Raw genomic sequence first — 14,847 nt, forward strand, 5'->3', positions numbered from 1 at the left:
GTGGGTATTTATTTGACATCCTAATTTTGTCTAGACAAAAAAAAAAAAAAAATCCCAACTCATAAAATAAGGTAATAACATTTTGACTGGTTTATGAGACATTTACCTTGTGCCAACCTTTTAATGGCCATTTTCTCTTCTTCAGCATGAAACCTTCATGTTTGTCTGGCTTCTGGACATTGGTCTGCCCTATTTTCAGACCCTCTATGATTTCCCAGCTGTCAGGTTCCTGGTGAAAAAGCATGGACACACAGCATAAATTAATTAATCAATTTTGCACACACATGGTGAAAAATCACACTTAAGAGTGGCACAAATTCTTCAATGCAAGACAAAGAGGAGGAGCCAGGCTCTTAAACAAACCTATTTAGGTACCAAACTACAGGGTCACTATATTATGTCTAGCTGTATCTCACTTGAAACTAGTAAATACAAACATTTTGGAATGTCTAAGCCTAACCAGGTAAGGTGCATAGTAAGAATGTCATTTGTGATATTTCTCGATCATAAATATATTTAAATTTTCTGATCTTTAAAATACAAGCTACATTTGTACTGGATGCCCCAGTTTTTCTTCCAAATCAGAAAAATTTGCAGATGTTGCTTTATTGTTGCTTTTGAGTGTAGCTAGTGAAAATTTCAAAGGCATTTTATGACAGAGTTTCACTTGCTAATTGAGCCTTCAGAAATCTGAAAAGGGATTTTTTTTTTCATGCATTCATTTTCACTGCATTATGAGAAATTTATAGGAAAGCTAACTAATTTTCTCTCTAGAGAAAAACACAGGAACAGTATCATTTGAGATACAATCAGTTATATGCCCTTCATGGACCAATTAAAGCATATTTCTGGTACATACCACTTCTTTTGTGTGGTGACTGATGCAGCTCAAGCCAGATTTACAATGTAACACAGTAAACAGGTAAAGAAAAATACTTTTAAAGGTAAAAAGATGGAGTCATATTTTCTCTTAGAGTGTGTTTCTATCCTCTTGTTATTACTGTGACTAAAAAAATTCTGCACCGGTTTAAAAATCTCTTACTGCCAGATTCCTCAGATTATGTTTTACTAATTATACCTTACAAAGCTGTAAACCTGCATTTTCTCAGCTGATCTGTCATAACTCCAAGCAATTTTATGACAAATCAACAAGAGAGGAAGGAGGTCATATAGCATGAAACATTTAAAGGGAAAAGAGCTGTCTCCACATTTCCAAGAAAACTCTTTGGAGTCAAATGCTCTGTCTTTCATAACCCCTCCAAACAAATTACACAGCCCTGATAACAACAATATTACTATTATGAAAATATCATTGCAAAAGTAACAGCAAATTTCAAAACCACAGTTTTCAATAAGGTCTTGGTATTTTGAGAAGGGTGGAAAGTGCTATACCAAATAATAAATACTGCAGCAAATTTTAAGAGAAATCTTTATTCAGTTTAGTTTCCCCTGAATAACTATGAACTAACTATCCCATTGTCTGTAAATCCCCTACTCGAAATGCACCTTTTTTTTACTTCCCCATGTTGTTTCAATGTTCTATTTCCATTCTATAGAGGGAAGCACATATGTATTACTTTTTCCCTCCAAGGAAGTACTTGGCACTTGAGGGGGACAAATTAAACTCTAAGTCCCCTAGGGTGAGCAGAGAGTCTCTGCATCTCTGCCAACTGATTCTTCACCATATTGATTTCTCCTTTAGATCATCAGCTGCAGGCATAAGTCCTTTATCTACTAGATAATATCAGTATTGATTAATTCTCAACTAGAAATCACACAATCTCATATAGCCATTCATTTAGACAAAAGGCCAGATACAGAGGGATAGAATAAGCAATTATTCAGTGCAGTGTGGATACTTGTCTCCTGCTGCATCAGTGCTACAAACTGTTCTTAAAACCCTCCTAACAATCCTAACTGCCTCATCCCACAGTTTTGGTGTGCTGAGATATGCCCAATACAAGGACCATTATGAAGCAGAGACAAAAACAGAGAAAAAACAGAGCAAAAGTGATACACTTAAAGAGTCTTCATCCAAGTTCTCAAGTAGAGCAGCAGTTTAGGACTTTGGTGATTCTATAGGTATTCCATGAGAAACAGCCCTGTGCAAAGCAGCACGACTTAGGATAGCATGATGGGGATTTAAGGGAACCACTACCAACTGCTCTCTCAACTTCTGACTGCAAAATATTGATTTTCCAAATAAAAAAATAATAAATAATTTCACTTTCACTGGATGAACAGAATAATTCCTTTCAAAATTGCTTTGCCAGGTCTTTTTCAGGACTTACAGATATTTAATTTCAGATTGTTCTTTTCCACCAAATATTCCATCACATCACCTTCACCTTTTCAGTAACAATCTTACTTTTGCATATGAAGTATCTTAAAATGAAGCTTTCTTCATGTGGAATTAAGACTTGTTTGGAATCACTTATTCCAAAACTGAGCAATTTACCCAGAAAGAAGTTGACTTCAAGACACCACACACAAAGCTTCACCTTTTACGAGGGTGATTTCACCCCTGCACTCGCATCCTTCTCTCTGCCTCAGGAAAGAAAGTTTCAGCCAGAGCTTTTAAATTTCAAACTACACACAAGGGATGTTATTAGGACATATATTTTAAAACTAGTATTTATTGGCAGCAATTTTAGATTTGGATATGATTTGCTCTACCTTAATAGGAGGACTGAACTGGAAAATTTCTCCAAGTCATAGAATCATATCATATTCTGATCATCAAAGTCCCTTCTATTCACATATTCTGAGAAAGTAAAATTTGTTCCTGTGGAGCCATCCATATGGAATTATTAAAAAAAGGAAAAAAAAAAAAGAAGAAGATAACAAAACAAACAAATCCTTACTTTTGTTAATATAACATTTACTAAAAATTACTGGTTCTTCTTACACTCACGATATATTCAATGGTAGAATCCTACAAAACACTGTCCCTGAAGTGTATTTGTAACTCTAGAGGGAAGCTCACTGCCCAGACTCCATCCCAAGCTTTTGCTTACCTTGGATAGAGAGAGATGATCACTTTCAAGGAACTGCTTGCTTAAAGAAGGGTCTGTGCTTCCTGAAGAAGCCTTTCGCTCCAAAATATGAACACTCTAAAAAATAATTAAAGATAACATCATGGCTCAAAACATACAAAACACCAGCTGTCCATAACTTAAATGCACCAAAGGTTTCCCTTCTCTTTCTTTATTACTGGGTTTTTAATTACTTACTCTGTTTAACCTAGAAATGATGGTGAACTAAAAGAAGCCAGGAAAGACAAGTAATGCAGTTCTTACCTCTACAGAGACTCAAAGTGCTCCTAACCAGTCCTATCATGTTTTCTGCTAATATACAAGACACTATGCAGCCAGCACTGCCCTACATTCACTTCACAGAAGATATTACTGCCTTTAAAATATTCATTATCACACCTTAGCATTTTGTTATTGGCTTCTCAGCTGAGATAAAGTAACCCACGACAGGGATGCTTTTAAATAGATTACAGGCATTAACAAATCAGTTACTGTCCCTCAGCTGATGGGATTGCTGGTGAACATTCATGGAACACTGTGATCTTAAACCATCACAGCTGATTTTACATATGACACTATAAAATTTTATATCTTCAAAACATTGTAATAAAAATGAAATACATAGTGATACAATTAGTCCTGAAAAAAAAAACGTTATTCTTAAGAGACATGTCTTTCCATTTTCCAGAAATGTTTCACTCCTATTTTATTAAAAAAAAAAAAAAACCAAACATTTTTGATACAAAAGAAAATGACCACAATCCTCATGCGTGGATATGCATCTCATTCTCTGGTGAAATTCTGCTACAACTCATACTACTGCTTGGCAAGAATTCTACCACAACATGTATCTCTTTGGCATAAAATAAAACTATTTGTTTCCAGGACACACAGCACAATGACAAACTTGCAATTGCAATTACCCTCTGAGAAGCATATGTTTTTCTCAACCAAAAATGCCAATTAAGTTTTGTTCACAATTAAGCTTCTTTACATTGACTGAAGAAGAGACTACCCAGGTACCAGCAGCAGCAGAAACAATCAGGGAATATAAATGCATATACAAATGGCAGTGCAAATATTACTGTTGATATAAATTATTAAGTACATAAAGGACAACAACAAAACTAAATGAAAATGAACATAGCTATTTATTTAAATGCATGTATATAACACAGACCACAGCTGGCTGCAGAGCAAGATATAGACCATTGCTCTCTTTCAAGTTGCAACTGTGAATGAGAATAGGAAAACATGGGGAGTGTCTCTGTTTTCAGTGGAGATTAATAAGCATCCCTGCCACACCATGCAACAAGAATTAGCATTTATTTTCAGTTACTTTTAATTAAATTTTACAGTGAAGAATGTGGAAAAGCAGCAGTATTATGGGCCAACCAGCAAAAACCTTTGTCATTTGTGCTTTAAAAACTTCTGCTTTATCAAAGGAAGTTCAACCTACTTATTTAGTCCTGTGTATTTTACTAGTCAGATGAAGAAAAAAAAAATGGGTATGTATGTAGCAAAAGTGTCTGTGTTATGTATTAAATAATTTAATAAACTAATTTGAGCTGAGAACCACAAAGTTCCTAACGATAGTGAAAAGTTTTCTCATTGAATAAAGGAAATGCTACTTATGTACACAGGATGACATTTTAACAATATACAAAAGAACCTAAATTTGTTCTTCCAAGGAAGATTAAAATGTCTCTAGCATAATCAGGATGATTCCCAACTTTCTTGCCAGGTTTTCTGGCAGGCAGGACTCCATCCATCCTGAGATGGAGCAAGGCCCAACACAGATGTTCTGAAGGTCTCATATGTAGCAGCTGGTGCAGTTTGTTGTTACATAACTACAATTTCATTTTGTACTATATTTAGAGAGGAGTAGCCCAACAGCCCTTAGCTTGCCAGATTTCCAGTGACATTTTCAATTACATGACTTTCAGTCAGGAAGGTTTTATGCCTTCTTTTTTTTAATTAGCCTTCAGTCATTACAGTTCCACTCCAGTTGAGAAATACATTATTAGCAGCACTTGAATGAATGCTGACTTATTCAACTATTTGTTTGAAAATCAGAAAATTAACACCTCTTAAATAAAATTGCCTTCTTTGCATTCCTTACTTCCAGGAGTGTTGGCTTGTTGTCTATATATGTTTGCTTTTCAATTCTCTTTACTCATGACCACAATAACACTGACACAAGATCATGTCTGTAGAATAATATTGAGAGACCTTACTTGATGCAAAACATTTTCCATTACTGCACATTACTTTGTCTGCAAAATTACAGCTAGAAATCACACAATTGCTTGACATTCTGAAAAGCAGTTAATTTTACAGTGCAGGAGTTTAGTTGTTTAGAATCAAAGAAAAAAATTATTTGAATACTGGCATTATTGTCAATGGGTTTTCTGTATTTTAACATGAAAAACATAGTTGGTAAAAGAAGCAGTAAAATAAAAAGATGATAAGAAGGAATAAAGAGGCAGGTCTGCTTCTGGGGTTTATTCTTATTCATAACCAAACAAACAAACAAACAAACAAATCCATTAAACTAGGCACATCAATCAACTCAGTACTCATTCCTCTCATCCCTAAAATTCAGACAGGAAAATCAACACTGGCATTGCTGCAATCCAGACTCCCCTCGTATTTCAGGACCACCACACCATAGCTGGTTTCTCTTGGAGGAAAACACCAGCACTAGCAAATTCTGTGTGCTCTTGAAAACTGATTCTAATAATGACAAGTTTAACTTAAATTACTATGTAATTACATTGCAAAATCATTATTCAAACTACAGTCCTTCCTTCATCTTTACGATTATCCGCACATACATTACATATGTCACACATTTGTCTCAAAATACCCCCAGCAAATTAATATATGGGGAACACAAATGCTTGTTCCACCCTGTTTTTTGTTTGGGTTTTTTTTTTCTTTTTTTTCCCCCCAAAGAAATGAGGGAGAACGAAATTGATGGAGAAAATAAAATAGCACTACAATGTTGCATCACATTCTCATCTTCCATGACAGGAAAGAAGGGAAAACACATTTTACAATATCCTTCCATGTATCTTGCCAACTCCTTTTCTCACTTTGGAGTTCAATGACTCATACAGCTTGTTGTCCTGGTTTTGGCTGGGACAGAGTTCATTTTCTTCCAAGTAGCTGGTGTAGTGCTGCATTTTGGATTTAGTATGAGAACAGTGTTGAAGGCACAGTGATGTTTTGGCTGCTGCTGAGTTGTTCTTACCTAAATCAAGGACTTCTCACTTTCCCATACTCTGCCAGTGAGGAGGTGCATGAGGAGCTGGCAGGGGCACGGCCAGGACAGGGGACCTGGACTGGCCCAAGGGATATTCCCTATGTGTTCTGGGCTATTATTCCTTATCACAGAACACCAAGGAGTGTGTACTAACTGCAGGAGTTGTACCTAAGAGGCCAATCATTGCTGGGGGATGGGTAAACCATTGTACTGGGCACCACATGCCTTTCTTGGGTTTCGTTTCTTTCTCTCCTGTCCTTTCTTTCCATTACAGCCATTTTTATATTTTATGTCAATTATAAAACTGTTCCTATCTCTACTCAGGTTTTCCCTCTTCCTTCCTCTGATTGTCCTCTCCATTCCACTGGCAGGGTTGGTCTCCATCAGACCAGAGGCTGAAGACCCTTACTTTTCTTTACTGAATCTGACTTCCCATTAAAACAAAAAACATTCAAATTGTTTTCACAGGAAAGGCAGGAAAAAAAGAGGTTTTGAGTAAGCAGAGACAGACTATCCAGTGAAAGACAAGTCTGACACTCACGCCCATCTGAAATACAGCAGAAGTAGTAGGGTAGACACAGATTTGACTGCATACATGCCAATTTTTACTACCTTCTAAACTAGCTGTGACACATGCTAAGTTAATCTGCTATATTATTTGCAAAGGTTGTATTATTTTCAAGATTATAACCTTGAAACTTGCTTTTTTTTTCTTAGGCTGCTTCTCAGCCAGCTTGGCTTCCCTCCTCTTAATGTTGGAAGAAAGACTGATTCTTGAATATAATTGTGAGAGAAGAGTGAGTGCAAAGCAAAGCAACCATACCTCAATGTATTTCTCCTTTCTATCTTCTAGCACAGGTTTTTAATTTCTGTAGAACCATCATGGCCCTATACTTATCCTCAGTCTTTTATTTTTTTTTCTTAGGCTGCTTCTCAGCCAGCTTGGCTTCCCTCCTCTTAATGTTGGAAGAAAGACTGATTCTTGAATATAATTGTGAGAGAAGAGTGAGTGCAAAGCAAAGCAACCATACCTCAATGTATTTCTCCTTTCTATCTTCTAGCACAGGTTTTTAATTTCTGTAGAACCATCATGGCCCTATACTTATCCTCAGTCTTTTCTATTGGTACTGCTCCATAGCTGTTTTCAGCAATCTGAGCATCAACCAACTGACAAAGGAACTTAGCAATACTTTGTGAACAGCACACACAGTTAACATTTATTTTCTTCTTATAACAGATGTTCGTCTTGTACAGAAAGGTACTTAAGAGCAACATTTTATCTTTGTAACCTTTTTCCTGAAAGACAAGTGTATATAAGATGCAGTTTTGTAGCATATGAACAATATGCAGGTATGTATGCCTACTTCTTTCCTGGGACACACAAAGTAAACCCTTCTTGTGTAGCAGAAATGTCAGGGATTCGTTAGCTCAGGAGCTCTCTGTAAGGTACTTTTTGATAAATTCTGAAGACAAATAAGCTCTTGCTCTCATGAAGAGCTTCTTGGAGGGAATCATCAGCTCTTTTCTGCTTTATCCACTTGTGCTATCTATCATTGTAACAGCAACCTTCCTTTTGCCAGAACGATGGCTTGGAACCAGCAGCAAGTCATAGCCTGAGTGTTAATAACAATATTCTCCCTTTTCACTTATCTTAAGATAGCACAAACAGATAAATTCACAGTGTCCAACAGAGAGAATTCAAATTTTAGCTAATGATATGAAGCCTTTTTTATGATTATTGAATAATCACAATTAAAAGGTTTGATATTTTGTTAAATAGTCTCAGGCTACCAGTTCATTTTAATGATGTCATTAGGATTTAAAAGAAAAAAGGGAGGAAAATAAAATTACATGTACAAAAGAAAATAATTCCTTGACGTGTTAGATTTTTTATGGATGAAAGCATTCTAGACATGAAAGGAAGTCAATGTTAATACAAACAATAAATGAAAAAGAGGGACCTCACTTTAAAAAATGCATAGGTTCAGAAGAAGAAAGACCTTTCTTCCTGTGACTCTCATTAATTTCTTTCTGTAAGCTGCTTACTTAGCCTTTAAACTTCAATTTACACAGTATAAAAATACAGGAGATAGGAAAAAGAGAGGTTAAAAAAATTTTAATCTGATCTTTTTTTTTTTTACATTAAATATTATTTTATTAGGGGAAAAAAGTTTTTATGTAATCACTTCATTTTCAATTCCAGGGTAAAGTATTTAATAAGGACAGGAAGAGAATGTCAAAACAGCAAATATCAACACTAAGGCACACAGTTATTCTGTGTAATGCATTTGCATATTTTGCATGTGGATAATCCCAATCACACATGACTGCCTGGAAAAAAGAAGCTTCTATATCATGCCTGCCATCACCCTCCTTCTTCACCCTTGTGCCTTTCCACTCCACTGAGGAAACAAAAATACAATCATGCTTCTCTTTCTTCTCCTCCATTTGTTTACCAGAAAGCCTCAATGATACTTCAGAAGAGTTGCAGTTTTCCTTCCAAATTCGTCTGTGTGTTGCATTTTTAGTTTTTGTATTCTCAAGGAAAGTGAGACATGCTTATGCATGACATGTTTGCATGAGGGGAAAAAATGAGACAAGGAATGCAAAAGTGACCATGTTCTGAAAAAGCCACCTTAAACTGTCTGTCATAATTTGCATGGGCTTTTATGAGGCAATTTCCCTGGTTTTGTAATAGAAGACAGCTACAGGCACCATTTCTAATCAAGCTGACATATTTTTAAAAAATAAATCACTCTTCATAGCCCACATCTGAACTTCAGCATTCTTCATGCAACCTGTAAAAGCACTCCTAGAGGCAGAATAACTCAGGTAGCAATGTCTATGAAGCTCAGAGAACGTGCACACACAGCCTCCTGGGACAGCCTGGTACAAACGCTGCTTCTCCTTGACTGTTCCAGACCATTTTATTTCTTCAAAGCTTTAAGGCCAAGTCTTTCTTGAGAAGAGACAGCATCTCTATCTATTAACCTCCTGGTCTGTGCTCTGGATCTTGTGTCTAAACCACTACAGATATTCCCAAGGGCAGAAGCAGCCATGATCCAAGTATCTCCAACGCGGAGCACAGAGGCCCATCCCGTGCACATGGACAGATGTACTTCTTCTGTTTGCTGTCTAGCTCTCAGGTAAGTTCTAGGCAGAAAGACAGGCACAACATGAAGGACATCTGCTGGGTGCCTGCAGGCTGGCTTCACACACACACAGAGCCAGCCTGATGCTGCCAGGGGTACTGGGATCCTGGGCATGTGCTGCTGCCAGTGTGTGCCAGCAGGATTCCCAGCACTGGAGAATGTCTCATACTTTCAGTGCACCCATCAGCACCACTGCCTGGGGGCCTGCCTCACCCCTGGGATCAATCTGTACCCATTCCCTCTAAGTCTCCCTTGCAGGGGTGCCTATCCCATCCCCAGACAACCCTGTAGTCCAGAGAGATTCACTTTGTGAGTTTAGCCACCTTCTGGTTGTGTGTAGAGTAGACATTCACTCAACAATCTTATCATTTAAATGACAAAAATCTTACTGGTCTGAGATTTATGATTTCATTTTTAACAAGTGATGTGGCATTGAACCTAACGTAATATTTACATGAGTATTCTACAGCTTGAAAAGTTACATTGCTTCAGATATTTTGTCACCCACTCCCTTCCAAACCCAAGGAACATTTTCACGCTCTATCAAAGGCACAAGAGAAAAAAATGTAGAGTAGCAGCAACTAATCAATTTAAAGAATAATTGCATGTTTTTGTTAACAATTTTGCCATTTCATTCTTTGGCTCCCTCAGAACATTTGCTTGCTCCACTGAGTTGTTGCTTTTAAAGTACTCAACACTTCCTGCTCTAATCCTGCTTCAATAGTTTTATGTGAAGAGAGTTAATTAGGAAAGCAAGCAAAAGAGAATTACATCACAGTAACAACAGCACTTGGCATTTAGTAGCCTGTTTAGTTTGAAACTCTCAGGGAGATTAATAATTATTATTAAAATAATTGTCACAAGCTACTGCAAAGTAAAAAGGCTTCTAAAAGTCTTTGCTTTGCTACAGAGCAAAGCTAAGAGTATGGCTGCATGTTCTCAGGTCTGTGCTATGTCTACCAGACAAGGGTCCAGCCTTGCCTTTCTTTCTTTTGAAGTCACAGAGAGACAGGAGGAAGTGAAATTTAAAGGTAACCAACAAGAATATTTTCCCCAGATGTCACATCAGGCTGACAGCCGTGAGCAAGCATGTAGGCTGCTACCCACTTTCAGAATAAAAAGGTAAATAAATGCACTCAGAGTCTCTTCCACACGGAATACATTAAGTTATATCACATTGCAATCTTGTATGAGCAGCACTGTCTAAGCATCTACAAAATGCTGATAACTCACCTTAGGAAATACAGCTTTGACAATTAAAATACAGTGGCTGCAAAAAGCTCAACAGGCATTTCCCAGTGCAGACCTTTAGGCAAGACCAGAGCCTTGGACTCACGCTCTGCTTTTAAATTTCATAGCCAGGTAAATATCTCCAGCCCAAACTCAGTCCTCTGTGAATCCTTTGTGTACATCCCTTCTACTAGTCAATACTGCTTGTACACAAGGGGAAAAAACCCCACCCAAAACAAACAAAAAGCCATATTAAAACCTGAAAAGCAGATTGCTGCTCTGAAAAATCTCTTTTCCTCTTCCTTCAAAGCCTCCACCTTTCACTCTTTTCATATGGCTAAAAGACAATAGTTGTTTGAAATATGAAAGCTCTCCTGGTAGAAAGGAGACCACAACAAGGCTAAATGCAATAGGACCAAAAGCTTTTCTTCTTTTGAGATTGCTGTGTATGAAAAGCACCAAGGATTTGCACCAAGCAAACTGATTAAAAAAAGAAGCACATAAAGAGTTAGAGAACAGCTGACCACCTCTCCCCCATAAAAGACCAAAAAGAAAATTAAGACATTAGAAGAGAACCGCTCAGATTTAAAATAAAAATGGATGTAGCAAGGTTTTCTATGTCATATATTAACTATCCTTTAGGTGTGGGTCATCAAAGAAAATCTCCCCTTGTTCACAGTTTCAGTATTATTTCTCTCCTTCTGCATCACTCCCTCAGTTTAGTAGCCTGAGGTCAGGCTCCAATTTGCCAAACTACACATTATTAACCCTATGATGTGTTTACTTCTTTCTTCTCAGCACAACATGACTACACACACATTGTAAAGAATATATAATGTATGCCTTACCAGCTGCATATTTAGTCAATAAATAAAATACAGAATATTCACCCATAAAACTGAATATGCAACATATGATTCTATCATATACAGCTGTACTTTTAAGAGCTGATAGTTTTCCTCCATTTTGCTGTGCAGCAGTATATAGCTAGCCTTTTCAGAATTTCCTAAGGGATGAAATACAAGAATCTACCTTGTCAGTATGGGCCACAAAAAATACTATCAGAGCTGCACTTTTTATGCTGCCTTTTGTACTAAGACTTTTATTGACAGTGGAAGTGACAGGTTTCAAGCTCTGGCAACAGTTCCATAGTAGGAAAAACTGCTACTGCTCCCTTCTGAAGTATTCCTTATTGAAAGTATCACAATTGCCTTGTCACCTTGTCCAATTCAGGCATTAAACAAAACAGGTGGTTTCTGGGCCTTCTACTGTCTAACCATCCAAATTAAACATGGTTTTAACAAAAATGAATGACAAAAATCTGCAATCCATTTTTTAGTTATTGCTGGCTTCATTAGTCTATTCATTTATCTATTACTTTGTCATGGAGTCTGCAAACTGGCAATGTCAAAGCTTTTTCTGACTGCTAATTCTCTTAGGTGATGTATACTGTACAAATAAAAAAGCTACATTAAACTGCCAGCATTATATACAGCACGACATTTTCCACTCATCCTGAAATGATTTATCATAGTCATGCTCACACTCATTCAGCCTCCTGCACCATAATTTATTGGGAAACTGTTCCATAATTGCTGCTACGACTTTGACAAGAATTATATGATGAGAAGGTTTCAATCATTAACCATCAAGAAATATCCAGTGTTATCCTCACATATGACAATAAAAGCTATATTGGCACTTCATCCAGTCACGTCACTTTCCATATTCATTTATATTATCAATTTGGAAGGAAAAGTTAAAGAGGAAAAGAAGGGCAGCAAGACAGAATTTTAAAGCCTTTTCAAAGTAAAATCCAACAGGCCCTGAACCAAAATCCCCTACCCCCTAGCTATAATTGTGTTTGAGCAAAAGCCTATGAAAACCAAAACATGTAAAAATAATAGCACAAGCAAGGAAAGAAATTAAAAATACAGTTGTTTCAGTGGATGAAACGGATGTTTGGCTGTGTCTACATGCAGAGGGGAAGTGTGCATGCTCCCTTCCCTGGGTGCAGCACCACTGCAGTTCATGCCATGGTGCATGCTGCAGCTCTGTTCCTTTCTGCAAAGAAATTGCACACGGTTAATTCTCCTGCCTTTAACACTGGAAGAACTAAGGCAAGAAAGCCAACACCTCAGAGCAGCCCTTGCAGTGCACATTTACATGTCTAAGCACATGGTTTAACATCAGCACACTTTATGGGATCCTCTGGATGCATCACACCATGAATCTTCATGGCATTATTTTAAAATCATGCTTTCACGTTTCCATGATCAAATATGGATTTAAAGTTAAGCATCCATTTCATTATGAGGACAGGTACACCTTGCTCTGTACCATTGCTATGGTAACAGATATGGTAGCCATTAGATTTAGGGTAAAATGTATTCCCAAGAGGTTTTCGGTTTTATTTTGGTTTTTTTTTTTTTTTTTATTCCTAGTTGCATGGCTGTGTCAAACTATGGCATCACAAAGAAAACTTAGAGACTAGGCTCTCAGCTGAGACCAGCAGCTCCTGTGAATCTTGCATTCACCTTCTTTGGGCTTAAATGTGGGAGATAAAATACACCGTTGCTTTAAACAAATTCTATCAAAATTCTTGCTCCAGATGGAACTAATGAAAAATTAAAAGGTCATATCCTAACCAAGACTTAATTAACTAAATGCAGCTATCCAAAATCCTGTACACTGCAAAAAAATAAAATATTTATCACCTGTGAGAAAAGTATTTTTTGGATTTACTTAAACAATGGAAATTATCAAAAAATTCCACATACATTTCTTGCCTGTTATTGAGCATACATCAGAATTCTTCTCCTGATTTAATATTTTTAAAACACCTTGTGGTGAGACTATTTATATTTGAAGCTGTACATTTTACAGTTTTCATTAAAAATTCTTGGGTTTCAAAATTTTCTTAAGAGGTAAGGGAAGAAACTTCCTCAGCAGCAGCTGAGAAAATAGTATCAAGAGCTTCCACACAAGTATCTGGGAATATATTCCTAAACCAATTATTTTTATTTGAATTTTTAAAAATTATTTGCCTTATTTTAATGGTTTACAGTTTTAAAATATGTTTCTGTTCTAACCAATTTCTCTGTATCAACCTTTGTATTTGTAAAATACATGTGTAAGAACTTCTCTGAAATCTAGTAGATAGCTCTGATAATTTCTGAAGTGCTCCCACTGATATTGTGGCCACACTGTACACCCAGCCCTCAAAAAAACCCCACGGGAAAGCTCAAGTTGTTTTGAGGGGAATGAATACAGTCTTCATCTCAAAGAGATCCTGGAGAATTACATCCACATAAACAAGAGCCTCTTAAAAATGGAAGTCTAAAATAACTGGATTAGTACTCTATGAGGTAGTACAATCAGTGTTAATTTGTAGTGAAACAATATTTAAAACATTAGGTGTTTGCAGAAAGGATGAACAATATGGTATTTAAACTGAATTGCCACTTTCTAAAATGATAATGCATCTCTGTTGTTGGATTTACAAAAGAGATATTTACAGATGACAAAACGACTTTAAGCATCTATAGGATCATGCTGCCAAAGAAACCACTTCCCAAAAGACTTCAGAACGTGTTTCCTACATGTCCATGAGATAATATACTTCCTGTTCCAGTGCCCATGTTGTTTCTAAATCTTTTTCAAGCCACTTAAGGAAATTGAAAAAGTAAATTCAAAAAACCAACGATTTTTGGCTATAGTGCTATCATTCAGTGCTATAAGTAAGCAAATCCAGAGCTAACAAGAACCAAGAGCCATATTACAGGAATAAATGTATCATTCCACCAGATGGTACAAACAACTAGAGCATTTCCTTACCTGCCTCCTGTCTCTCTGAGATGATGATGAGGAGGAGGCACTTCTATGTGATGGAGTGGATGTTTTGTGAGCTGGAGATACACTCTTCTCCTCTGAACTCATCTTTGCAGCAAACTTGTATTAATGATCTTGTGCTCTTATGACTTATGGACAAAAAGGCAGGGGATAGTCTTCTGCATCCTTCTGTTTCACGGTTTATGGATAGCCAAAGAAGAAGTTGGTCTCAGCCAAACTGCACCTTAACAAAGAAAAATGTGAGAGGAGGAGTGAATGAACATATCCTCACTCCAAAGTAGCTCTATAGCAAAAAAGATCTGTTGACTAT

General features: G+C 36.9%; 1 protein-coding gene across 4 annotated transcripts in view; it reads right to left on the reverse strand.

The window, feature by feature from the left end:
• OSBPL6 (oxysterol binding protein like 6) overlaps positions 1 to 14,624 on the reverse strand; it is a 46,960-nt gene extending 32,336 nt beyond the window's left edge. For all 4 annotated transcript variants that reach the window (XM_062498004.1, XM_062498005.1, XM_062498003.1 and 1 more), the window contains exons 1-3: positions 14,523 to 14,624; positions 3,018 to 3,113; positions 107 to 229 (exon numbers count right to left, since the gene is read on the reverse strand). In XM_062498004.1, coding sequence (XP_062353988.1) covers positions 107 to 229; positions 3,018 to 3,113; positions 14,523 to 14,624 — 321 coding nt within the window. The remainder of the gene's footprint in view (positions 1 to 106; positions 230 to 3,017; positions 3,114 to 14,522) is intronic.
• Between the last annotated feature and the right edge of the window lie 223 nt (positions 14,625 to 14,847).

The sequence above is a fragment of the Cinclus cinclus genome, chromosome 9 (genome assembly GCF_963662255.1).
Source record: "Cinclus cinclus chromosome 9, bCinCin1.1, whole genome shotgun sequence".
NCBI classification, from domain to species: domain Eukaryota; kingdom Metazoa; phylum Chordata; class Aves; order Passeriformes; family Cinclidae; genus Cinclus; species Cinclus cinclus.